At 44.4% G+C, this 25,748-nt stretch overlaps 4 protein-coding genes and 1 non-coding gene across 5 annotated transcripts; 1 reads left to right on the forward strand and 4 right to left on the reverse strand.

The window, feature by feature from the left end:
- Nucleotides 1–2,682: 2,682 nt before the first annotated feature.
- LOC127768727 (geraniol 8-hydroxylase-like) lies at nucleotides 2,683–4,616 on the reverse strand. Its single transcript, XM_052294356.1, has 2 exons — nucleotides 3,637–4,616; nucleotides 2,683–3,508 (listed from the first exon to the last, which is right to left on the reverse strand). The coding sequence occupies exons 1-2, from the start codon at nucleotides 4,534–4,536 to the stop codon at nucleotides 2,903–2,905; spliced, it is 1,506 nt and encodes a 501-aa protein (XP_052150316.1). The 5' UTR covers nucleotides 4,537–4,616; the 3' UTR covers nucleotides 2,683–2,902.
- Nucleotides 4,617–5,819: 1,203 nt separating this feature from the next.
- Nucleotides 5,820–5,955, forward strand: LOC127769086 (small nucleolar RNA Z247). The gene has a single exon (XR_008016656.1). It is a non-coding gene; the product is annotated as a small nucleolar RNA Z247 (small nucleolar RNA).
- Nucleotides 5,956–11,492: 5,537 nt separating this feature from the next.
- Nucleotides 11,493–14,106, reverse strand: LOC127768728 (geraniol 8-hydroxylase-like). The gene is made up of 2 exons (XM_052294357.1): nucleotides 13,125–14,106; nucleotides 11,493–12,397 (listed from the first exon to the last, which is right to left on the reverse strand). Exons 1-2 carry the CDS (start codon nucleotides 14,019–14,021, stop codon nucleotides 11,792–11,794), a joined length of 1,503 nt encoding a protein of 500 aa, XP_052150317.1. The 5' UTR covers nucleotides 14,022–14,106; the 3' UTR covers nucleotides 11,493–11,791.
- A 1,343-nt stretch (nucleotides 14,107–15,449) lies between these two features.
- On the reverse strand, nucleotides 15,450–15,923 carry LOC127765917 (uncharacterized). Its single transcript, XM_052290895.1, has one exon. The coding sequence runs from the start codon at nucleotides 15,921–15,923 to the stop codon at nucleotides 15,450–15,452; it is 474 nt and encodes a 157-aa protein (XP_052146855.1).
- A 2,447-nt stretch (nucleotides 15,924–18,370) lies between these two features.
- On the reverse strand, nucleotides 18,371–23,018 carry LOC127768120 (enolase 2). The gene is made up of 17 exons (XM_052293651.1): nucleotides 22,851–23,018; nucleotides 22,163–22,226; nucleotides 21,914–21,978; nucleotides 21,279–21,326; nucleotides 21,113–21,199; nucleotides 20,926–21,006; nucleotides 20,723–20,824; nucleotides 20,555–20,635; nucleotides 20,403–20,477; nucleotides 19,951–20,013; nucleotides 19,770–19,847; nucleotides 19,498–19,692; nucleotides 19,360–19,410; nucleotides 19,188–19,276; nucleotides 19,036–19,087; nucleotides 18,872–18,928; nucleotides 18,371–18,666 (listed from the first exon to the last, which is right to left on the reverse strand). Exons 1-17 carry the CDS (start codon nucleotides 22,917–22,919, stop codon nucleotides 18,586–18,588), a joined length of 1,338 nt encoding a protein of 445 aa, XP_052149611.1. The 5' UTR covers nucleotides 22,920–23,018; the 3' UTR covers nucleotides 18,371–18,585.
- Nucleotides 23,019–25,748: the final 2,730 nt, after the last annotated feature.

Consider the following 25,748-nt stretch of genomic DNA (forward strand, 5'->3'; position numbering starts at 1 on the left):
GGGAGGGGATTCGTTTTCGGGGGCCTGCTTCGCCGTCGCCATGCATGCATAGAGGAGCTCTCTGCAACAGAGAGAAGGGAAAGGGAAAAAGGAGGGCGGAATAGGAGAGGCGGAGGAGGAAGACGAAGACTGGGAGAGAGAAGACAAATAGATAATAACGAAGCGTTACCCACTTATTCCGTTTCCACGGGATACGGTTGGGTAGTTTTTCTGGGTGGAAAAAGGCAACGTACTAGTCCCTCTGCCGCGCGGTGGAAAAAGCCAACGTACTACTCCCTCTATCCAAGATTATAAGGGACAATTGCCCCTTGGTTTGTCTCTAACTATAGGGGATTCTATCAACTCATCTGACAAGCAGGAGTAGTGCTGTTTAATTTTGGGAGGAATGTTTAAAATTTGAGTAGATGTGGTGGAAAAATATGCTCTGACAAACTCATGTCAGATTTTTTTTAAGTTCATTCTAAACCTGCCAAAGCAATACTTTATTCTCTAAAGTACATTTTGTAGTCCGTTGAATGTTCCAATGTATACTCCCTCCGTCCCATTCTAGTACCGAATGTGACACATTCTATTACACTATGAATTTGGACATACATATATTCAGATTCGTAGTACTATAATATGTTACATCCGGTTCTAGATTCGTTTTTTATAGGACGGAGGAAGTCCTTCCGTATGTCCATTTATCCGCTTTTTCATCTTCCTTAATTAATACTAAATAGAAAATAATCTCTCATAATTTTGGACGGATGGAGTAGTACGTTACAACGCGCGGATGCACGCGTGTCGCTACGTACAGCCGACCGCGGCTACGCGTCACGCGTTACACGCGTCCACCCGCAAAATCCCCTTGGTTTGTTCCTAAGCCACCACCCACCGGGCCACCGGCTCCGCGCGAGGCAAGCGGTGCGCCGCCGCCGCCGCCGAGGACTCGAGGTGCAACTGTGTGCAAGTCCCGTGCAGGCCGTCTGATCTCATGGGCCAGTTGAAGATTAGGATTCAGTCCAAATAGGGGATATGTGTCTGTTGGGCTGCATGACATGGCCAGGCCCAATGAAGATGGCCTCATGAAACAAGGCCTGTTCCTGGGCCAGTAGGCCAGCCTAATCGTCTGAAATGGCCCGTCGACGCGAGAATGCTACCTAGCGATCCCTGGGCGATCAGATTCTAATTCCCTCTCTCCACCTGGTTTTCTTTGTTGGCACCGCGTTATTTTTTTATTTTAGTAAATTTGTGCACCTTAAGTTTGTACACTTCAAGTTTACACATCTCCACAAATCTTTTTAAAAAATAAAAAGTTAGAAAAATTTATGTATAGAAATATATATAAAAAAAATTTGAATTCAAATTCAAATTTGAATTGGGTATGTAAACTTTTGACTTATAAACTTTGGGTCTATAAACTTTAGGTGTATAAACTTTAGATGTATAGAAATACTATATATATATATATATATATAATATTTGAATACAATTCAAATTTGAATCAGATATAATTCAAATTCAAATTTGAATCAGGTATGTAAACTTTTGACTTATAAACTTTAGGTGTATAGAAATACTATATATAGAAAATATTTGAATTCAAATTCAAATTTGAATCAGATATAATTCAAATTCAAATTTAAAACGGGTATATAAACTTTAGGTCTATAAACTTTAAACTTTAGATGTATAGAAATACTATATATATAAAATATTTGAATTCAAATTCAAATTTGAATCGGATATATAAACTTTTGGTCTCTAAATTTAGATGTGTATACTTGAGGTGTATAAACTTTAGGTGCATAAATTTACTAAAATAGGAAAATAATACGGTGCCAAAAAAGGAAACCAGATGGAGGGAGGGAGGGGGAGGGGGATCGATCGCTACCCCCATCGCCACCCATTAGGTGTACCCTGCCCACATCTGACTGTTCGTGACACTAATATTTGGTTTGTTCATCCCTCAAAAAAAAAAAAAAAGAGGTTTGTTCATGGCTAGAAGATTCGTTGGCAATACCACTACTACTGTTAAAGTGGAATCGTCCTCCTTTCGTTCCCTCCTGACACCACATGTAGCACCCGTACATTTCGCGTGTGCATCCATGTCTCCAATATTTAGTTTTTCTTGATCGTCCTCTTTAGAGTCTTAGTCCAATAAATTGCTGTTACTATATACGGGATGTATTATCTTTTGAAAAAGAAACTCTCTCTGCTATTGGAAGCCTCCACTCAATTAATGGCATCCCAAGGAGAATCCCCCTGTTGAAACCAAATGGATATGATGCTCAAAGTCTCTGCCATGCCATGGAAGTCAGCCGCTTTCTCAGCTGTGAATCTCCGTAGCTTTCCAGAATAAAATGGTGAAGGACAATCAAGGCGTGAAGTCTGTTTCACGATACCTATAGGTACTTTGGATTGCTGATGTGCTATTCTCCAATTTCAACTTTAGCGCGCCAATGACCGTATGTCGATTTCGATGGGCCTGCAAAGGAACGGCGCCGTCCAGGTTTATTACTCCGTAAGTGGCGGAGAGAAAAAAAAAAAAGAAAAGAAAGGAGTGCAGGTACCACAACAGAAATAACAAGTTAGCACAACCAGCCACACGCCCCATATAGGGATGTTGATCTTGTGGTAACCTACGTGCAGTAAACAAAGCCACTAGAAGAACGACTACCAGAATAAAATGGTGAAGGACAATCAAGCCACTAGAAGAACGACTACATAACTCAAGACTTTCTCAGTCAGATAGCTGCTGGCATTTAGTACTACCGTACAGGCACCCCTATTTGATCTCTCTTTCAGACATAAACAACAGAATTGTACTAGTATATGATTTTATTTACCAGTGAAGTGTTCCATTCCTAAAGATAACGGATTGTATGTAGCAATGTAGCATATGGTGATGATCAGCTTATTAAACTGGTATAGCAACAGCCCGGAGTGGCGTAGCCAACTCTAGTATCATCCCGAACTTCTCCGCCATGTCCACCCCGTTCTTCTCGACCTCCGGTAGAAGCCTCCACTCAAACCGGTGCAGCAACGACGCGAGCATCAGGTGCACCATGCGAACAGCCAGCGGCAACCCCGGACAGATCCTTCGACCAGAGCCAAATGGAATCAGTTCGAAGTCACGGCCACGCAGGTCCACCTCGCTCTGCAGGAACCTCTCCGGCATGAATTTGTCAGGGTCAGACCACACCTTGCTGTCCCGACCAATCGCCCAAACATTCACCAGAACACGGGTGCCCTTGGGCACCGTGTAGCCACCAACCTGTGTGGTCGTTTCGGCTTGGTGAGGAAGCAGAAATGGCGCCGGAGGATGAAGCCGTAATGTCTCCTTCACGACGGCTTCGAGGTACTTGAGCTGGCTAATGTCGGATTCCTCAATTTCTTGTTTGGAGCCAATCACTCGAGCAAGCTCCTCACGAGCTTTCGCCATTGCTGGTGGGTTCTGTAGCAGCTGAGCCATTGCCCATTCTACAGTTACTGCGCTTGTATCACTTCCCGCGCTAAACAAATCCTGCAGAAAGTAACCCGGGCAATCATGTTGTATGCTTCGATAATTTAATTAGAGTTTTGGTGCAACGAGATTACTACATGGACTATCACATACTCTAAAATCCCAATGAATAATTCAGTAGCACGCACCGTAAACAGAAACTGTAGCGTTGGCCGATCAAAACCCCGGCCATCCTCCGGGCTGCGGTAGTCGAGCAAAGCGTCCAGGAAATCGTTCTTGGGCGGCTCCCCGGCAGCGCGGTCCCGCAGGCGCCGCTCGATGTGCCCGTCGAACACGGCCTGCAGCCGCTCGAACACCCTCGCCACCCGCCTCCGCAGCCGCTGCGGGTCGAGCGGCGCGACGGCCGGGAAGAAGTCCGACACGTTCGGCACCCCGACGACGATGGTGAACTCCGAGATCAAGTCCCTTAAGTCCCCCACCGACGACTCAGCTCGGGCGTCGCCGAAATCCGCGAGGTCGGCGGAGAAGATGGTGCTGGAGAGCAGGTTCAGGGAAGCCGTGAACGCGGCGCGGCCGACGTCGACGGCCGCGCCGTCGCGCGCCAGGCGCGCGACGTGGGACACGAGCTGGCGCACCTTGTCCCGGCGGAGGCGCTGGTGCGCGTCGAGGCTGCGCGGCGCGAAGAGCTCCGCGGCGCACACCCTGCGGAGCGCGCGCCACAGGGCGCTGCTGGGCGGGAGCATGCCCATGGAGAAGCCGTCGTGCCCGCACGCGCGAGCGGCGTCCGGCACGGAGCGCACGGAGAAGGCGGCGTCGTGGCGCTGGAGGATGTCGCGGGCGGCGCCCGGGGAGGAGGCGACGACGGTGGTGACGGTGCCGAGGCGGAGCGTCATGAGCGGGCCATAGCGCCCCGCGAGGCGCGCGAGGGAGCGGTGCGGCTGGGAGCCGAGGTCGAGGATGTTGCCGATGAGCGGCTGCGGGCGGGGACCCGGCGGCAGGTTGCGGCGAGCGTCGACGAAGAGACGGAGGAGGTACAGGGAAGAGAGAAGGAGAATAACGCACGGCGTACACAAGAGGAGGAGCTCCATGATTGACCGTACAAAACGTGTGCAGGGTCGGAACGATACTCGTATGCTAGGGTCGATACTCCTGCTAATCTGCTAGTATATCTACTCCTATATAGAGTGTGTACTGGAAGAGATGGCAAGACACGCCAAAGATGTGCAACGTGTTTGATTTTGAGCCAACGAGAGCGGGTTTTCTGATATAGTCATTTAATTGGAATCGTACCATTATCATTTTATACATATGACCATTCGTCTTATTAAAAAAATTTATAATTATTATTTATTTTATTTTTGACTTACTTTATTATCCAAAGTATTTTAAGCACAACTTTTCATTTTTTATATTTGCACAAATTTTTTTAATAAGACGAGTGATCAAATAGCGCAACCAAAAAGTCAAAATCCCTTGTATTATGGAACGGAGGGAGTATGTCAGTACTTACCTCTTAGATGCATTTACAAAATGTTTGGGACCAAATTGTCATTTTCTCTTTCCTTCATCCTTCTTTCCCTTTGTCGGTACTTACCTTCAAGGCCGCCGCCTCCGTCTACTCCCGCTTCTGTAAAACTATATTGTATACATGCGTGTGGTGTCTGTTAGGTTGGATAAGATAGAGTTTGTTAGGATGTTGTTAGTCTCATCTATCCAACTGAACAGATCACGTGTGATATGGATGCAAACCACGGTGATGGTTGTTATCACCATATATTAACAAAGGTGCGGCCTCTAACGAGGTTTAACGCTTCTGCACCTCTGATTTTCACATGGTATCAGAGCCCTTCCATCCACCAAATCGCATCTAATCCAACTCATGGCGAGTTCGTCGAAGACGGCGGCCGGGAACCCTCTCGGCGGAAACGCGATCTCGGAGAAACTCTCCAAATCAAACCATGCGCTTTGGAAAGCGCAGGTTATGGCTGCTGTGCGAGGAGCCCGCCTTGAGGGGCATCTCACCGGCGCTACCAAAGTCCCCAACGCCCTGATCACGACGACAGCAGGCGACAAGGGAGAAAAAGAAGTCACGGCTCGTAATCCAGAATTTGATGATTGGATTGCAACCGATCAGCAGGTTCTAGGGTTCCTGCTCTCCACTCTAGCCAGGGACGTTATGGCGCAAGTGGCCACCTGCAACACGGCTGCAGTGGCATGGCAAATGCTGGAGGAGATGTACTCATCCGTCTCGAGGGCGTGCTTCATCAACACCCGCATCGCCCTCTCCAACACAAAGAAGGGCACTCTCTCCATCAACGAGTATGTTTCCAAGATGAAGACTCTTGCTGATGAGATGACGGCTGCTGGCAAAGTCGTCGATGATGATGATCTCGTCTCGTACATCATCGCCGGCCTCGACGACACGTATGAACCAGTCATCTCCACCATCGTCGGCAAGGACTCCATGACCCTGGGAGAGGCGTACTCCCAGCTGCTCAGTTTTGAGCAGCGTCTCACGCTTTGTCACGGTGGAGATGCATCTGCAAATCTGGCGAACCGAGGATGCGGCAGTGGTGGAGGACAGCAACGGGGCGGCAATGCTGGAAACGGACGTGGTCGCGGCAACAACAACAATGGCGCCAACCGTGGCAGGGGGCGCGGCAACAATGGCGGCGCGCGTCCATCGGGAGGTGTCGACAACAGACCCAAGTGTCAACTCTGCTACAAGAGGGGACACACGGTAATTAATTGCTGGTAACGTTACGATGAAGATTTTGTTCCCGATGAAAAATATGCAGGATCAGCAACTTCCTATGGGATTGATACAAATTGGTACGTCAACACCGGTGCGACTGACCATGTGACCGGCGAACTGGACACAGTTCGTGACCGCTACAAGGGGCAAGATCAAGTTCACACCGCAAGTATGGAAATTAGTCATATTGGTCATTCTACTGTTAAAACCCCAAACCGTGACATTCATCTTCGCAATATTCTATATGTTCCTAATGCAAATAAGAATCTTGTTTCTGCTAATAGACTTGTTTCTGATAATTCTGCTTACATGGAACTTTACTCTAAATATTTTAATCTCAAGGATCTGGCCACGAAGAAGCTTCTGCTTAGGGGGCCATGCCGAGGGCGCCTCTATGCCCTTCCATCTATATCATCTCATGAACGCCCTCGTCATCTAAAAGAAGCCTTTGGAGCCATCAAGCCGTCCTTTGAGAGATGGCACAATCGTCTGGGTCATCCTTCCTCTCCAATTGTGGAGAAAGTCATTAGCATAAATAATCTTCCGTGTTTAGATGAGTCAAATAAACAGTCGGTTTGTGATGCATGTCAACAGGGTAAAAGTCATCAATTGCCCTATTCTAGATCTTCTAGTATGTCAAGTTATCCTTTGGAACTTATTTATTCTGATGTTTGGGGCCCTGCCCTCACCTTTGTTGGGGGAAAACAATATTATGTGAGTTTTATTGATGATTTTAGCAAATTTACTTGGCTTTATTTGATTAAGCATAAGTCTGAAGTTGTTCAAAAATTTCATGAGTTCCAAGCTCTTGTTGAACGCCTGTTCGATAGGAAAATAATAGCCATGCAATCCGACTGGGGAGGGTGAATATGAAAAACTTCACTCCTTTACAAAGATAGGTATCACACATCATGTCTCTTGCCCACACACTCATCAACAAAATGGCTCAGCTGAACGGAAGCATAGACATATAGTAGAAGTTGGTCTCACACTTCTTGCATATTCCTCCATGCCCTTGAAATTTTGGGACGAGGCTTTCCAAGCCGCTGTATATCTTATCAACAGAACTCCTACAAAACTCCTCCAGTTTAGCACACCTCTTGAGAGCTTGTTTAATAAAACCCCAGATTATACTTCTCTTCGAGTATTTGGTTGTGCTTGTTGGCCACATATGAGACCTTACAACACACACAAACTCCAATTCAGGTCAAAACAATGCACCTTCTTAGGGTACAGCACGCTCCATAAAGGATTCAAGTGTCTCGATCCTTCCACAGGTCGTGTTTATATATCCCGTGATGTTGTCTTTGATGAAACAATTTTTCCCTTTGCAAAACTCCACACAAACGCCGGCGCTAGACTTCGTTCAGAAATTTTGTTGCTTCCTTCACATCTTCTAAATCTAGCATCTAATCCTGGGGAACAACAGTTAGATGACAATATGGCTAATATTCCTGCTAACCCTGCTGATCAGTTTTTTGGAAGCAATGTGCAGCCTGTTTCTGCAGAAAATGATGAACCAGACGATCCTTCAGATGCCACAGAAGATCCGGCAGAAGAAATCCATCCGGAATTCAGTGCAGCTGCAGAAGAATTGGCGTCGGGATCGCCGCCTGCATCAGATGCTGCCGCCAGCCATTCCAGCGCTGCCACGTCTCCGGATGTGGTACACTTTCCCGCCTCTCCTAATGTGATGGCGCCTACCTCTGCTGACAACTCCACGCCGAGTCACTCCGGTCCTAACACCGCCCTACCTGCCAGCCATCATGATGTTATGTCGCCATCACATAGTTCCGCAGGCGAGCCGTTTGCGACAGGGGAGGAAGTGATTCCAGCGCCATCTCGCCCAACCACTCGTCTGCAGAGAGGCATCCGAAAAGAAAAGGTATACACTGATGGCACAGTTAAATACAAGAATACTTTTCTTACTGTGACTGGTGAGCCAGAAAATTTAACTGATGCCTTGAAAAATACAAATTGGAAAAAGGCTATGGATATAGAGTATGAGGCTTTGATGAATAATGAAACTTGGCACTTAGTTCCACCTAGGCAAGGTAGAAATGTTATAGACTGTAAGTGGGTCTATAAAATTAAAAGAAAACAAGATGCTCGCCTAGTTGCTAAGGGATTCAAACAAAGATATGGTATAGATTATGAAGACACTTTCAGTCCAGTAGTTAAGGCTGCTACTATTAGGATTGTTCTGTCTATTGCTGTGTCTATGGGGTGGTGTATGAGACAACTAGATGTACAGAATGCTTTTCTTCATGGTTTCCTTGAAGAGGATGTATACATGAAACAACCACTAGGATATGAGGATAAGTCCTTTCCAGAGTATGTGTGCAAGCTTGATAAAGCTCTTTATGGGCTAAAGCAAGCTCCAAGGGCTTGGTATTCTAGACTTAGTAAGAAACTGATCTGGGTTTTCAAGGATCAAAAGGAGATACTTCTCTGTTCTTTTACAATAGAGGAGGACTAATTATATTTGTTCTTATTTATGTTGATGATATAATAGTCACTAGCTCAAGACAGGAGGCAGTGTCAGCTCTTCTGCAGGATTTGAAAAAGGAGTTTGCCTTGAAGGATCTGGGAGATCTTCATTACTTCCTTGGTATAGAGGTAAATAAGATACCTGATGGAATAATCCTTACACAGGACAAGTATGCCTGTGATCTCTTGAGAAGGGTAAATATGTTTGATTGCAAAACAGTAAGTACACCATTGTCTACTAGTGAGAAATTATCTGCTCATGAGGGTGACTTACTAGGGCCTTTGGATGCAACAAATTATAGAAGTGTAGTTGGTGCTCTCCAGTATCTAACCTTGACTAGACCAGACATTGCTTTTCCAGTTAACAAGGTTTGTCAGTTCCTTCATGCACCAACCACTGTTCATTGGGCTGCAGTTAAGAGAATCTTAAGATATTTGAAACATTGTACTAAAGTTGGGTTGAAGCTATGCAAGTCCAAGTCTATGCTTGTTCGTGCTTATTCAGATGCAAACTGGGCAGGATCTCTTGATGATAGAAGATCAACAGGGGGTTTTGCAGTTTTTCTGGGAGACAACCTGGTATCTTGGTGTGCACGGAAGCAAGCTACAGTTTCCAAGTCTAGTACTGAATCAGAATACAAAGCTCTTGCTAATGCTACAACAGAAATCATGTGGGTACAAACTTTGTTGACAGAATTACAAGTGCAAAGTCCACCTATGGCAAAGTTGTGGTGTGATAATCTAGGAGCTAAGTATCTTTCTTCTAATCCTGTTTTTCATACCAGAACTAAGCATATAGAAGTTGACTATCATTTTGTTCGAGAAAGAGTATCTCAAAAATTGTTAGAGATTGATTTTGTACCTACAGGAGATCAAGTTGCTGATGGCTTTACTAAGGCGTTGCCTGTTAGACAGTTAGAAAATTTTAAGCACAATCTCAACCTGGGAAGGTTGTGATTGAGGGGGGCTGTAAAACTATATTGTATACATGCGTGTGGTGTCTGTTAGGTTGGATAAGATAGAGTTTGTTAGGATGTTGTTAGTCTCATCTATCCAACTGAACAGATCACGTGTGATATGGATGCAAACCACGGTGATGGTTGTTATCACCATATATTAACAAAGGTGCGGCCTCTAACGAGGTTCAACGCTTCTGCACCTCTGATTTTCACAGCTTCCTCTCCCTCCTCGGTGGCAAGCACAACATCCTCCCTAAGGCTGTCCTTGAGCTCACCACACAGGACCTCCGCCAGATCAGGGTCTCTCCTCGCAAGGCCTCCTACCTCCACGACCTCGCTCGCAAGTATACCTCTGGGATCCTCTCCAACGTCGTTGTCGTCAACATGAATGCCCGCTCCCTTGCCTGCTTGCCACCATGGTCAAGAGCATTGGTGCCTGAAGCGTCCACATGTTCATTTTTTCCCTCAATCGTCCCGATGTGCTCCTCGTTGCCGACCTTAGGGTGCGCAAGGGCGTGCAACATGTCTACGACCTTGATGTCGTGCCCTAGCTGCCGTAGATGGACAAGCTACGAGTAGTGACACCCTTACCGATCTGTCGGGGCATGGTACATGTGGCAGTAGGCTCATCGAATTCAAGGCGCCGTAGCCGCCGCTGGCCATCCCTATTAGGTCACCTGCACTGCCTAAGCATGGTGATGACCTCATGCTCTAGCAGCAGCATCAGCAACAGAGTGTCTTCCAAATGATTGATCCTCTTCAGATGCTCCCAAGAATGGGTTGAATTTAGTATATGTTATGTAGTTCTACTCATTACTTCTCGGTATTAGTTGGGTCCTAACTCTGTCAATCCAATGATTGTTTCATGTACCTATCGTTCTGTGTTGGGGGAGATTGGAAGAGAGTAGAACTGAAAATGAGGGCAGCGGGGAGGCATCGCCGGCGATGGGATTCGGGTGGAGGACAAGACCAAGAGTAAGGGGAAATGATGAGGGAAGAGAGAGGTAGAAGACGAGGGAAATTTCGTCTAATACATGTGAAATATGAATTTCAGTGGCACCATTGAGATTACAAACAAGTAACAGTGGCATCGTTACAAATACACAAATAGTAATGACATATTTCCAAACTAGGATATTTTTAATGCTATGATCCAATTAACCAAAAAATAAAGGGCTTGTTTATCGTCACTTACAACCTTAATAAATTTTGGTACTGCTCTTTCCATTTCATATATATTATAAATTGTTTTGACTTTCTTTTAAACTTCTTTAAGTATGACTAAATTTATAGAAAAAGTTAGCAATTTCTATAACACTAAATTGGTTCAATCAAATATAACATTAAATATTTATTGATAATATTATTTGTTTTATATTGAAAATGTTACTATATTTTATTATAAACTTGGTTAAAGTTTAAAAAAATGACTAGGAAAAAACTCAAAACTATAGTATGAAACGGAGGGTGTACCAAATTTTGGTAACGCAACAAACTAAATACACTGCTACCAAAATTTATTAAGGTTCCTCTCTTAAAACTCTACCAAAATTTGGCAAAGGCATAAAAGCAAACAAAAACAACACAGTCGAAATTTGGTAATGCCAATACAAAATTTGATATGATTGATTAGGGCAACAAATTAAACAAGCTCAAAAATAATTATACTCTAGTATTGATCACTACCTCCATCCTAAATATATATGTTTATTTTTCTATGTGAATATTCAATAACCGGTGTAGATTAATTAATATATTTGATCACAAGATACAATTCTATATAGGGAATGCATGTATCCAGCAAAAAGTATCAAACAAGTGAAAACTGGAGCTCAAATTTCTATAAATTCCTAAAACAATTATTAGGTGTAACCGTGAAATATATTTTTACCAAATTTAAAGTTCAAACTCAACTTTATTTTGGAGTAAAAAAGACAATTTTTGGATAAATAGTAACAAAATAATATTTACCTGAAATTTGTCATCTTTTTTGCAAAGACGCCCATATTATTTTCACCACTGTTTTTAACTGGGTTTTCTACCATTTCCGACCTTACTGATTTCAGGTGGTTCGGTCAGTGAACATCAGAAACAAGTGTTGATCGGCCGGTAATTTTTGTGTACGGTTTTTATACATAGTCAAATTGGTGTAGCAATAGCTTGGAGGGGCGTAGCCAACGTCATTACGACCCCAAATTTCTCCTCCATGTTCACCCCGTTCCTCTCAACCTCCGGCGGAAGCCTCCACTCAAACCGGTGCAGCAACGATGCGAGCATCAGATACACCATGCGAACAGCCAGCGGCAACCCGGGACAGATCCTTCGGCCGGAGCCAAATGGAATCAGCTCGAAGTCGCGACCGCGGAAATCCACCTCTTTCTGCAGGAACCTCTCCGGGATGAACTTGTCAGGCTCAAACCACACCTTGCTATCTCGGCCAATCGCCCAAATATTCACCATAACGGTCGCGCCCTTGGGCACCGTGTAGCCTCCGATCTCTGTGTCCGTCTCGGCTCGGTGAGAGAGCAGCAACGGCGCGGGAGGATGGAGCCGGAAAGTCTCTTTCACGACGGCCTGAAGGTACTCGAGGCTGTCGATGTCGGATTCGTCGATTTCTGGTTTGGAGCCAATCACTCGAGTAAGCTCCTCCCGAGCTTTCATCATGGATGATGGGCTTTGTAGCAGCTGAGCCATTGCCCATTCTACAGTTACCGCGCTTGTATCACTCCCCGCGCTAAACAAATCCTACCAAAAAATACCCAGAGACATATGTCAGATAATTTCATATTTGCCCTTACACTTACCAGTGGTTAGCTACACTACTTCAAGAGTGCAACTCTCTCATTCGCCGTGGCCATCGCAGTCGCAGTGACACCCACGTTAAGGTTAAGGTCTGTTTGGAGAGATTAAAATTCTAAGAAACAATTAGTTGATAGCAGCTTTTGAAAACATAGAAAAATTGGGTTTATCAGCTTTTGACTTCTATTCATTTTCTGGTTTATATAACTACAGTTTCTCAGAATCTAAAAAAAAGCTGAACCGTTTAGGAAGCTTCCAATTCTGAAAAAGTTGTAGCAACTATAAGCTCCCTAAACAGACCATAGTACTCGCTGAATAGCTAACGTCTACAACTTATCTCAAAGATATTTTTTTCCCCGAACAGAGATGGAGGTAAGGAGAGCACCAGAGCTGACCAATGAGAATGAGCTAAAACGCTATTGCCAACTCACAATCTAAAACAGTGTTCGGGAGGTGGAGCACATGAAAACTTGGTGGTTTATTAATGGTTAATTAACTAAGTATTAGCTATAAATAATTTAAAAAAGAATTAATATAATTTTTTAAACCACTTTCGTATAGAAATTTTTTGTAAAATTACAACATTCAATAGTTTGAAAAGCGTGCATACAGATAATGAGACATATGAGTTGGAAAAGTAAAGAAAAAAACTCGGCCCAATATATCGGTATACCGTAAACCGTGACCGTAGCGTTTGCCGGTCGAACTGCCGGCCATCCTCCGTCGTGCGGTAGTCGAGCAGCACGTCCAGGAAGTCATTCTTGGGCGGCTCACCCGCGTCGCGCTCCCGCATGCGCCGCTCGATCTGCTCGTCGAACTCAGCGAACAGTCGCGTGAACACCCTCGACAGCCGCCTCCGCAGCCGCTGCGGGTCGAACGCCGCGACCGCCGGGAAGTAGTCCACCACGTTCGGGACACCGACGGTGCCCGCGAACTCTGCGACCGTGTCCGCTAACTCCCCCGCCGATCCGGCGCGTCCCTCGTCGAGGTCGGCGAGGTCGGCCGAGAACAGCGTGCAGGAGAGCATGTTCAGCAAGGTCGTGAACACGACGCGGCGGACGTCGACGGCCGCGCCCTCGCGCGCCATCCTCGCGACGTGCGACACGAGCCGGCGCGCCTTCTCGCGGCGGAGGCGCTGCTGCGCGTCGAGGCGGCGCGGCGCGAAGAGCTCCGCGGAGCACACCGTGCGGAGGGCGCGCCACTGGGGGCTGCTGGGAGGGAGCCAGGGCATGGCAAACCTGTCGTGCCCGCACGCCCGGACGATGTCCGGAACAGGGCGCGTCGAGAAGGCGGCGTCGTGGCGCTGGAGGATGTCTCGGGCGGCGTCCGGTGAGGACGCGACGATGGTGGTGACGGCGCCGAGGCGGAGCGTCATGAGCGGGCCGTGGCGCTCCGCGAGGCGTGCCAGGGAGCGGTGTGGCTTGGCACCGAGCTCGAGGAGGTTGCCGACGAGCGGCAGCGGGCGGGGACCCGGCGGCAGGTTGCGGCGAGCGTCAGAGAAGAGCCGGAGAAGGTACAGGGAGGAGACGAGGAGAATAACACACGGCGCATACAGGAGCAGGAGCTCCATGATTGACCGTACAAATGTGTGCTTACTGCTTAGTTAGCCGCAAAACGGTGCGGCGGACTGGCATTGTATATTGAGATAAGGTTGGGGGCGAGGAAAATGAGAATGATAGTTATCATAGTATCATATGATTAATTAAGTTTTAATTATTAAAAACTTAAAAAATATATTTATCTTATATTTTAAGCAATTTTTATATAAGAAGTAAAAAGCATTCGTAGGAAATATAAGATAAATACTAAATCAATCTTAATAGAGAAAAACAAAGGTTTGAGTAGTGACGGTTTTCTCTTGCCATGGTTAGTCCCTGTACTGTTCTTTATCTTCACGGGCCAAGCTTCTCCACTATACTTTCCATCCTATCTCAAACAACATCTCTATTCTACTCTCTAAGCTAAAATTTAGCTAGTGTAGATAAATTTACAGCTTCAACAGACTTGCTAGCTGGATGGCCTGTCCATCTGGTTGGCCAAACCCATCCCCTCGCTGACCAGTCGTGCACAACAAATGGCATGGGCCAAGACAGATCGAGAAGGCTGCAAGTGGCGGCGTCCCACGCTGATTCCCGTCTACCGCTTGCCTGCCGCGTGCCGATTCCTGTCGTCGGCCACCCCGTCGTTGTGCGGAAAGAAAAACAACCAACAGCAGTGCTGCCGGCTCAGGAAGGAGAGGGAGAAGAGGTAGTGTGCGGACTCTCTGACGTCAGAGACGGGGATCTTCTGGAGCAAGGTGGAGCCGTCGCCGCCGCTATTCAACTACCTACCCATCGACGCCCGCACCAAGTCTGTCACCACCGCCGGTCTCCGTCCATTCCCTACGCCGATTTCCTCGCCTCCCCTACCAACGCGAGTAGCAGTAGTGTCGCTACCATTCATGCCGCTGCCGCAGCCGGGCGCGGTCGCTGGAGCGGCAAAGCTTTGCCGCTCCGTCTGCCATGCCTATTGACTACCTCTCTCTCTCTCTCTCTCCGGCGTTGGCCGCCTCACCTACATCGTCGCCTTCGACAGCCTCCCCCTCCGGCGCTGGCCACTCCGCCATCATCTTAGCGCTGCCAGTGGTGAACCATGGTCCGTGGATAGAGATTATGGAGTGGAGAGGTTGTGGAGAGAAGGGGAGGAAGAAGGAAAGATTTGGATGGAAGAAAAAAACATATAAAGATTGATATGTGGGATCCATTGTCAGATTGGAGAGCGTAATAGAAAGATTATTAGGTTGAAGATAAATTTGGCTCTCTAATTCTTTTGCAGGCTGATCAAATGGGTATTTGAAGGGTCATATTTAGATATGGAGACGTTTTAAGGCTGTAAGTGGGATCCCTTAGCACCTGTCATTTTTATTTTAAAAGACATTTCCTTCCGGACTAAAAATGCCCCTGCAGCAATCTGTGCTAATAGTACAATTAATAATACCCAAGGAGCAACAACTCAACAGTCAACACAAAACTCGCAAATTTTCTGCCATCCAGACTCTGTTCATCCGCCGAATGAACTCTTCGGCTCGGAGCATAAGCTCGTCTTCCAGTTCCACGTCGTCTCCGTGCTTCTCTTGCGATGCATCCGTAGCTGCAGGCTCTTCCTCTCGTGCCGCACTTCTGCCGTTTTCGCTCGCCAGTGTCTCAACGTTGTCCCCGTCGCCTGCTCGCACCAGCCATTCTTCCGCGCGGCCATTGACGCCGGTAACGGGACCCTTGTGTCCTCCAGGGTTCATTTCCCTCCCTTGCACCACTGCATCAGCTTCCAAACTGCGATCTCCGTCAGCGCGGCTGCTGATCTCCGGGGCAGCGCCTGCGCCGCTGCCGGCGAGGAGGAGGAGAGCGATTATGAGATGAGAGACGCAGAATGCCAGCAGCGACGGGCTGGAAGAAGACGCCCAGAGCGCGATCAGCTCGACGGTGGAGTTGAGCATTTTTGGAGAACGGAGTGTGTGTGCAGCTCAGCAGCTTGATGGTGATCCTTGGCGCCATGGCTCTTATATATCCTTGGTGTTCGAATCGAATTGTGCAGAGGAAGATTCTGAGGCGTGGACCCTGTGGCCTTGTGGGGTCGTGGCCCGGTGGCCCCTGGACCTTTTCATTATCGATTCCTTCCTACGCAAAAATCATTTTCGCTAATGGAAGAGGTCAGCAGATGAGAGCACGTGGCCACGTGGGTGGACCCTGTAAAGTCTGGATCAGACGGGAGACCCATGGGTCTTCCAGCGGAAGACAGCTGAGGGCATTATCAAATCCATCCCATGGGTAAATGTTTTTTTACCCTGTCACACTAAACGTTTGAATAAAATATTAAATCTAGGCTAAAATATAACTAATTATACAGATTGCGACTAATTTACGAGACGAATCTTTTAAGTCTAATTGCTCTATGATTTGATAATGTGGTGATACAGTAAACATTTGTTAATGGCGGATTAATAAATTCGTCTTGTGATTTATTGACGGATTATGTAATTAGTTTTTTATTAGTGCCGGAATACCCCATGCGACACCGTATATATAATACCTGATGTGACACACCAAAACTTTATATCTAAACACCCCCTTAGACAAAGGATTTGGCGACACGCACCATGAGTCGACAATTTCTATACTCGAACTATAAACTTCAATTTCCTCGTTTTCAACATGCTTTCTAACAGTGCATTTTTATAAAATTCTTTTTTAATAAGTTACAATAACTAATATTTAATTAATCGTAAAATCGAAAAGAGCCCTCTTGATTTAGTCATAACGAGCGACCCCATCAACTATTATCTAGATATGTGTTAATTGGAGAATCTTACTTAACTGTAGTACTAAGGCCATCAAGCAAATAGAAAACCTATGCTTCAATAAAAATTTTCTCTTAAATTACTCATACAATCTACGAACCGATTACACTGTTGTATTCGGAACAATTAAATCTTTATAACAAGATCTCACATGATTATATTTTGATGAAAAATTATAAATTACTTTGATAGGGCATGTTTAGATCCACTGGCAAAATTTTTCACCCTATCAGATAAAATGTTTGGACACATGCATGGAGCATCAAATATAAATGAAAAAAATAACTAATTACACAGATTACGTGTAAATTGGAGACGAATCTTTTAAGCCTAATTGCTCTATGATTTGACAATGTGGTGCTACAGTAAACAATTGCTAATAATGGATTAATTAGGCTTAATAAATTCATCTAGCAGTTTACATTTGCTAATAATAGATTAATTAGGCTTAATAAATTCGTCTAGCAGTTTATAGGCAGAATCCGTAATTTATTTTATTTTTAGTCTACGTTTAATAGTTCAAATGTGTATCTGTATATTTGATGTGACACGCCAAAACTTTTCACCCCTATCTAAACAAGGCCGTAATATATCTAAATTACTTTTAGATTTCACTAAATTACTTCTTATAGACATATAAAATTAAATTTAATAAAGTCTAAAAGTTATTTAAATATATTATAAAAGTAACTTAAAATAAAAAGAAAGTAATTTTGTCATGATATTAGAAGTAAATTCGTTGTAGGGTTAAAAACATGACTATCTATAAATTAAATTAATCAGCAGAAATGATGGAATTGATTAAAAACAACAATAAAAGTAATCACCTTATAGCAGTATGAATGTACGGGAAGTAATTTAATCAAATTTAAAATTAATGTATGTATACGATAAAAGTACGTATATAATAAAAGTGATTTACAAATATAAATATTTTTTCTATCATAATATAATTATGTAAGATCTTATTGTACAGATTTAATTGCAACGAATATAGCGGTGTAATCAAATCATAGATAGAAAATTTTATTTGAAATTTACATCGGTAACGAGGATGCCATTATTTAAGAGAATTTTATTTGAAACTTAGATGGGTAATGAGGATACAGTAAGAAGTAAGAAGGGTAACGATGTTTTTTTTGGTAAAAATGATGGTAGCTGGTTACACTATACTTTTTTTTGGGTAAAAATGGTCACTGGTTAGCACTGGTGCAACTCGCGCCCTCAATTAATTATTAATTACTCCCTCATGTTTCGCACCGCAAATTGTAATTATTAATTACTTAAATTTTTTAAATAAAACAAATGGTCAAACACGTACTAAAAAGTCAACGGTGTCAAATATTTTGAGTCAACGGTGTCAAACATTTTGAAACGGAGGAGTATGTTCTAATAAGCTTTCCTGTTTCGCACCGCAAATAGTCTTCCCTTGCCATCAAACGAACAAAAACAAAGCCCTAGATAGCGTAACGCAGTTTATTCCCTAAACAGCTACCTTCGTGAAACACAACCATACATGCCTCCGGGTGCATCAGCGTCAACTGGCAGCCAGGGCAGCCTTAGCAAAGAAGCGGGTGCCGCTGTCAGATCCAAACATGGTGTTGAACTTTGCTTATAACGTTTAATATAATCATTTGCGTTCCTTCAAAACACGCTTGCGCCACGCAACATCAAAATTAAGCGTTTTGTGGGAGCATGTCCACCCACATCTGACCGTGGGGAATTATTGCTCAAACCCTACGAGCAAATCTAAAGCACCATCTTCACAAAATTTACGGAAACGAAGTGGTTCTATTCCCATCTAGTAGGGCTCCACTGGTGCACGGAATTTGGCTCCGGCATAGACGGCAGCAGCACCAAGCTCCTCCTCGATCCTAAGAAGCTGCTCCAATTTAAAGAGGGGAAATATGAGTTAGTTAGATGCACCAAAACCTCAAAAATTAAAAGTGTCGTTAGCCAACACCAGGCAAGTTTACACAAACGCACTGAAATCAACATGTACAAAGTATAGCAGAAGAACTAGTGTAATTTTGCACATCAACCAACAGTACAGAAGTATAGCAAAAGAGGGTTGAACATATTCTTGCCTGGTTGTACTTGGCAAGACGCTCAGATCTGCAAGGAGCTCCAGTCTTGATCTGGCCCTGTTTCATGACAAAACATTGATGCATTTCCAAGTTATCATCACCATTAAGAGCGGATCTCACAAGCTCTTTCAAAAGATAAGCCTAAAGGCACGCAAAGTATATACCGTGGATAAACCAACTGCCAGATCAGCAATGAATGTATCCTCAGTTTCACCACTGCAACCAAATCAAGGAAATTAAATATTGAAGTCAGGAAAGAAGGTAGGACATACAAGACACAGAACAGTAAATAAAAAAAAAAACAGCATATGCATACCTCCTGTGACTGGTCATCACACCCCAGCCAGCACGTTTTGACATCTTGACAGCCTCAATGCTCTCAGTAACAGATCCAATTTGGTTAACCTAAACCATATAAACAGGTCACAAGATTATTACGCTGGCAAACCGATATGGCTAAATTGAATACAACCTTAAATAGTATGTACCTTAAGGAGAAGAGCATTGCAGGCCTTGTCCTTAATTGCCTTGGCTACCCTCTGCAAGTCAAATTGGTTTGAATATTGAAGCCAACAAGGAAACTGAAAAAAGCAGTATATAAGTCATATGATTAGCGAGTAACATACAGTTGGGTTGGTGACAAGGAGATCATCTCCAACAATCTGCACTTGATCTCCAATTTCTTCGGTCATCTTAGCATAGTGAACCCAGTCATCCTGATCAAATGGATCTTCGATCGAGACAATTGGGTATTCACTAACAAATGACTTGTACACATTCTTCAGGCTATCTCCAGATATCTTCTGGGAACCGTCATTGTTCTAAACAAGGAAACAAGCATCATAAATGGGGGCATTAAAACTTCAAAAAATTTCAAGGCGAAAAAACTGACATTTACCTCTTCCTTGAAGTTAAGATCATAGGTTTGGTCCTCAGTGTAGAACTCTGAAGCAGCAACATCCATCCCAATGACAACCTGGCATATCAGTACAAATAACATTCCATACCAAATGTCAGAAATTGAAGTGCCTTAGCCCATAACCATCAAATTAATTTAGCCAGTTGTATGCTCAACAAACCTTGCCAGTGTATCCAGCCTTTTCAATTGCAGTCTTCAAAAGCTCAAGGCCCTCCTTGTTTTCCTACAATTCCATAGATGGCAAATATATGAATTCACAATTGACTACTAGCTAATATCTAATATTTTATAACGGCAGATTGGACAATGCGATTCCTTACTTACACAGTTCAAAATTCAATATGATATAGAGATGCTCTTGTATATCCAAAATAATAGTATGAAACAAATAGGACAAAACTCTTAACAAACTTTTATGGTACTGAAATATAGTTTCTGAGCTCACATTTTGAAGAGACTGCAACTAGGTTGCAAACCGAAACAACATATAAATTAAAGCAAGAAAAAAAGATAAATATGCTTTGGAGTGTTGGAGGGAAAATAGAACAGGTAATACGTGTAAAAGAATTTGAAAGTACATATGACGACATGTGCAAACGAACAAACAACAACCTGAATGTTTGGAGCAAAACCACCTTCATCACCAACATTAGTAGCATCTTGCCCATACTTCTTCTTGATAACAGACTGTAGAACATGAGATATATTGAGTGTTAATCTTTGCACAACAATCCAGTTCCTTAAAGAAATGTCAAGAAAGTGACCTTTAAGGTATGGTATACTTCAACACCCATCTTCATAGCCTCCTTGAAAGATGAAGCACCAGTAGGGAGGATCATGAACTCCTGTACGGAATTTCAAACATAAACTACAATCTCTGGAAAAATCACTAGAGAAGAATTATTATATGTGCATTTTTGTTGAGGCATTGCCTGCATAGCTAGCTTGTTTCCAGCATGTGATCCACCATTGATGACATTGAAAGCAGGCACAGGCAAAACAAGTTGCTTGTTACCAGCAAGGTTAGCAATGTGCTGCGATATAGAAGGCACGTAATGGTATAAGAAAACTGGTTAGTGGAAAGAACAAACTGTGTGCATTCAAATATAAAAATATAAAACGAGTTCTCCCATACTTGATACAACGGAATTTTCTTGATAATAGCTCCGGCTTTGCATAGAGCAAGTGAGACAGCCAGGATAGCATTAGCACCAAGCTGAATTTCAAAAAATTATAGTCAGATAGCAGTTAGCACTATTAAATGAGTGCAGTGTCATGCAGCGCTACAACATAACACAACATCCACAACAATTCTGCAGTACCTTTTGCTTGCACCAGCCCCACTCGTTTTTGGTTCCATCCAGTTGCTGAACCATGAAGTTGTCAATGACAGTCTGTTCTGTAGGGTCCTGCAAAGCCAACAGAATATGTAAACATACATGAATTTAATACTGTAATATGCACAGAAATATGGTAGGGAACACATACCTTGCCGATCAATGCTGGTCCAATAATAGAGTTCACATTGTCAACAGCCTGTTGACATATCAAACGGCATGTAAAGATGAAGGCAGACATCCATAGAAATGTTAAAAATTTAAAAGATCGCACAACGCATGATGCAAGAGGGGGGGCTAAGTAAAGTAGGTCATACAATTGCACTTGCACACATGACTATCTCAGAGTAGTTGGAATGAAATACAAAATATTAATAGCACTTTCTGTCATTCAGACCAAAACATTCAGAAAGAGACAGCTCTAAGAATAATGAATGTTGAATATATTAGCTGGTGAAATGAAAGTGAAACTTGCTTGTGCAACGCTACATATAGAAAACATCTAAGGTGATCATTACACAATCTTTATTAGTATAGACTATAGAATATACAAGGCCTGCATTGTGAGTGCATAGCTGCATAAGCAATTAAATAATCATCCGTGCTAGTTGTAAAGAACCACAAAAATGCAGCACAAATGAAAAAACAATAACAATATGTTAGGTCACAGATGACAACACGGAAGTAGTGGATACAAAAAGTCACAAAGCTATCAAAGATAGTATAGATTAATTGCAGAAAACAGCTAACCGAAATCTTCTGACAGGAATGTGTTAAAGGACAAACCTTGAGGACACCCTTTCCCAAGTAATCAGAGCCACCATCCCTCAATTCCAAAGCTTCATATACACCTATAGTGTAGCAGAAAATAGCATCAGTTCACTTTCTAACTAATAAAATTGTCACCCGAAGCTTTCCATATAGTTGATATAAGCTGAAAAGGACTATCAAAAACTAAGTTGGTTCAATTAACCAGATGCATCAAGGCTAGAACCACAGTAGGGAAAAGAAGTTGCTGATAAACAAACAACTCACCAGTAGATGCACCGCTAGGCACAGCAGCCCTCGCAAATGTTCCATCCGAGCAGCAAATATCAACCTGGCAACACAAGCATCATATTTTAGTAAGACCATTTAGTTGCCAAAACCATTCAAAACTATTGATTTAGTCCAATAAAACAAACGAATTCTGTAACAACTGTATGCTCATATCATGAAATCCTGGAACAAAAGCACCAAGAAACACGATATCTAACAGTGGCAATATGTTCAAAGCAACCATCTGTTGCAGATATAGCGCAAATTCCAAAATCAAAGCGCAGTTCGACGTGCAACTAATCTCTAGGTACACAGCAGTAGATTGGATCGAGTAGGGATCGAGCATAACTCAAAGCCAAAGCCGACTGAGCCGACAGAAATAAACCGATCAGAGCCCAATCCACCCTTCGCATGGCCAAATCGGAGCAGGGGGCATCAACATTTACAATTCACAAACCACACAATTCAGGACTCTAAGCCGGTAAGCCACATCGCACACAGTGATTAAACAAACCCTACTACGGGAACTCCAATCCGAACCGCTCTAACCAACAGACCAAGATCGCGGAAACTCCAATCCGAACCGCTCTAACCAACAGACCAAGATCGCGGCATCGCGCTAAGAAAGCACCCGATTCAATCGCCGCGACGCCCTAGACAGAACGAAACTGGACCCGCGGCGTACCTCGACGGTGGGGTTGCCACGGCTGTCGAAGATCTGGCGGGCCTTCACGCTCTGGATGGTCGCCGCCATGGCCTGGATCGGATGGATCTTAGATCGGGGAAGGGGATGGACTTGGAGAGGAAGGCAGTGACGAACAGAGGATATAGGAATTTTCTGAGGTTTTGAGAACAGCGTCGCCTTTTTATGGGCAGCGTGTGCGTGGCTTTCGGCGGAGGAAGTGAGGGCCCACCCGATAACCGAAGAAGTGGCATCGCCGTCCTGCGGAGAGCATATTCGCCCGCGCCGCGGGGACTGCAACGCCGCAATTGCCGGGCCGTTGGTGTGGTGGCCCGTTTGTGGTGGCGTCGTTGCATGCGTATCTCCTTGCGAATAAGTTCACCTTTCATCGCTCAACTTTATGCTGAGTCAGTATGACATCTCTAATCCCTAATACCAGAAATCTTCACTCTTCAAATCTTCATCCCTAATCATACTGCTGTGAGAACCACACGGTTTTGTATAGTTTATGGGTGAAGATTTCTGGTATTGAAGATTAGGGATGTCATACAAACTCGACGTAAAGTTGAGGGACGATAGCTGAACTTATTCCTATCTCCTTGCAGCTGGTAGTCCAGCCCACGGGGAACCGCCGCAGCAGGGCCGCAGCTTCACATCTTGGGCTGTATTACTGTTCGTTCGTGTCGATGAATGCCAATCTGGGGTCACTATACGTGATGTTGCAAGTTAAGTTTTTTCTTTTGGTACTTCGAAATTTGAATCACGTCGAATATTTATCTGATCTTGGTAAGATTGGAGTACACAGATGGGAAGCACACACATGTCACTGCATCGAGTGAGAAAACCCGAGGATCTGCTACTGATATCTCCTGGACTCCTGCCATTTGCTTGGCTGTTTCTTTGCAACCTCCTCCGAATTCCAATCCTTCTGAAACGGAGAAAAACATGGCCGCTCAGTCGAGCATAGAGACGCTTCCATCTCTTAGCTTGAGCACACTTGTGGATTCAAAAAAGCATAAGGATCTGCACCGTTTTTTCACAGGTTCCACTGAAACGGGTTTTCCAAGTCTATAGTTGTCAAAATATGCATATCCAACCTGCATATGGTGCACACTGCACTGTTGGTACTTGGACGGATCGATATCTCCTCGTGCTTGGAGATGTTCAAATGTGTATCATCGAATTCAGATTTCAGGTGTCTAGTTGCTTAATAACATCACGGAGCAGTATTTTGTTTTACTTGTCGGTAGTTTATGGGCTATGGCAGTCTGCATTCCTGAATAATGCTCATACAGATATGAAGCTGCTCTGAATTTGGAACATTTTTTCTCCATGTTTCTACCGCAAGCAAGAAATTAAACAGCCTGCATTCCTGAATAAAGGCTGTGTTTAGATCCAAAGTTTGGATCTAAACTTCAGTTTTTTTCCATCACATCAACATGTTATACACACACAACTTTTCAGTCACATCATCTTCAATTTCAAACAAAATCTAAACTTTGCGCTGAATTAAACACAACCAAAAGACAGACTGTGGTACTGTGCTGAACTCCAAGACATGGCCGTGGTTTCACCACCTCTTCGCTTCTTTCAGACGCAGGGTCACAATCCAATCGGTGTTGAAATCCAAAATCAAAGGGTGCTTGTTTTTGAAAAGGAAAAACGTCGAGAACTGGGGGTTGATGGTACATCTCAGTATCGTGCAAACACTGTATAACTGTTCCTACTGTGATCGGCACAGCTTGGGCCCGACCAAGCTCTCGCAGATGATCCGAACTTTGACATCGTAGCAGGTACTCCTCCAATGGCTCCAATCCTCCGGCCTCTGGTGTCAGCGCGCACGTACCAACATGACGTGATAAAATGCACTGTGATAGGGGTGTTTATATCAGAGTGAAAAATTTGACGTGTCACGTCGGATAATAACAAAATAAATTTTAGATTCCTCCTGTAAACTGCGAGACAAGTTTATTAAGCCTGATTAATCCGTCATTAGCAAATATTTACTGTAGCATCACATTGTCAAATCATAAAGCAATTAGGTTTAAAAGATTCATCTCATAAATTAGTCGCAGTCTGTGCAATTAGTTATTTTTTTAGCCTATACTTAATACTTTATGCAGATATTGAAACGTTCGATGTGACACGATGAAAATTTTTAGGGTGGGATCATATTTCCTTCGTAAAGTAGTTGACCCACATTTCTTTTAGTACGAGTATTAACACTCTTCCATCAGCTTTCATTGACCTTGGCAGCTATAATCATGTCGCGAGCTTGAGACATGTAGGCCTGGCCTAAGCAACGTCGTCAAAAGAGCAATCCGTGCACCCTGTACTTAGAGAAAAAGACGATGGCATGCACACCTGGACACTGATGGAGTAGTCGAGTAGATGTGAACGATCATGTGATCGACTTGTGAGGGTTGCACAGTGCCCGTCTCCACGCGAGTTGGAATCGGAGAACGGAGGTCCACCACTCCACCGAAAGCTCACTTGCCTTTTGGACCTCACCGGGGTATGCGTGCGCTGCGGCACAGGACGCTGCTGGTGTCGGAGAGGGAGCGCTAGCGATTTGGACCGGCGCGAGCGAGAGGGAGCGCGGGGCCAGCCCGGCTGCGCAGGGCTGAGCAGAGCGGGGACACGCGCCCAGGCGGCCGCACTGGCGAGTCCACTGCCTACATTGTCACCACGCACGCATGCACGTAAACGCAGGCGCTCGCAAACCGCACGGAAGTTTTACAATTTACACACGGGGCTCGTACGTGTACCGTGCGCCCGTTCGCTCGGCTGGCTAGGCGGCTAGTATAGCTGCGTTTGTTTGCTGACAGTGCGTGTACGTTGCCTGCAGCTCTCCCTCTCCATCCAAGCGCTGGGCACACAGTATAACGGCAACAACGGCAG

Source organism: Oryza glaberrima, chromosome 3 (assembly GCF_000147395.1).
Source record: "Oryza glaberrima chromosome 3, OglaRS2, whole genome shotgun sequence".
Classification (NCBI taxonomy): domain Eukaryota; kingdom Viridiplantae; phylum Streptophyta; class Magnoliopsida; order Poales; family Poaceae; genus Oryza; species Oryza glaberrima.

Coding starts and splice junctions, on each gene's coding strand:
- LOC127768727 (XM_052294356.1), bottom strand. CDS start 4,536: ATGGAGCTCCTCCTCTTGTGTACGCCGTGCGTTATTCTCCTTCTCTCT. Junction 3,509..3,636: donor CGCTACAGTTTCTGTTTACG/GTGCGTGCTACT, acceptor TACTTTCTGCAG/GATTTGTTTAGCGCGGGAAG.
- LOC127768728 (XM_052294357.1), bottom strand. CDS start 14,021: ATGGAGCTCCTGCTCCTGTATGCGCCGTGTGTTATTCTCCTCGTCTCC. Junction 12,398..13,124: donor CGCTACGGTCACGGTTTACG/GTATACCGATAT, acceptor ATTTTTTGGTAG/GATTTGTTTAGCGCGGGGAG.
- LOC127765917 (XM_052290895.1), bottom strand. CDS start 15,923: ATGCTCAACTCCACCGTCGAGCTGATCGCGCTCTGGGCGTCTTCTTCC.
- LOC127768120 (XM_052293651.1), bottom strand. CDS start 22,919: ATGGCGGCGACCATCCAGAGCGTGAAGGCCCGCCAGATCTTCGACAGC. Junction 21,327..21,913: donor TGGGAAAGGGTGTCCTCAAG/GTTTGTCCTTTA, acceptor ATATGTCAACAG/GCTGTTGACAATGTGAACTC. Junction 19,277..19,359: donor GCAATGCTCTTCTCCTTAAG/GTACATACTATT, acceptor TATATGGTTTAG/GTTAACCAAATTGGATCTGT.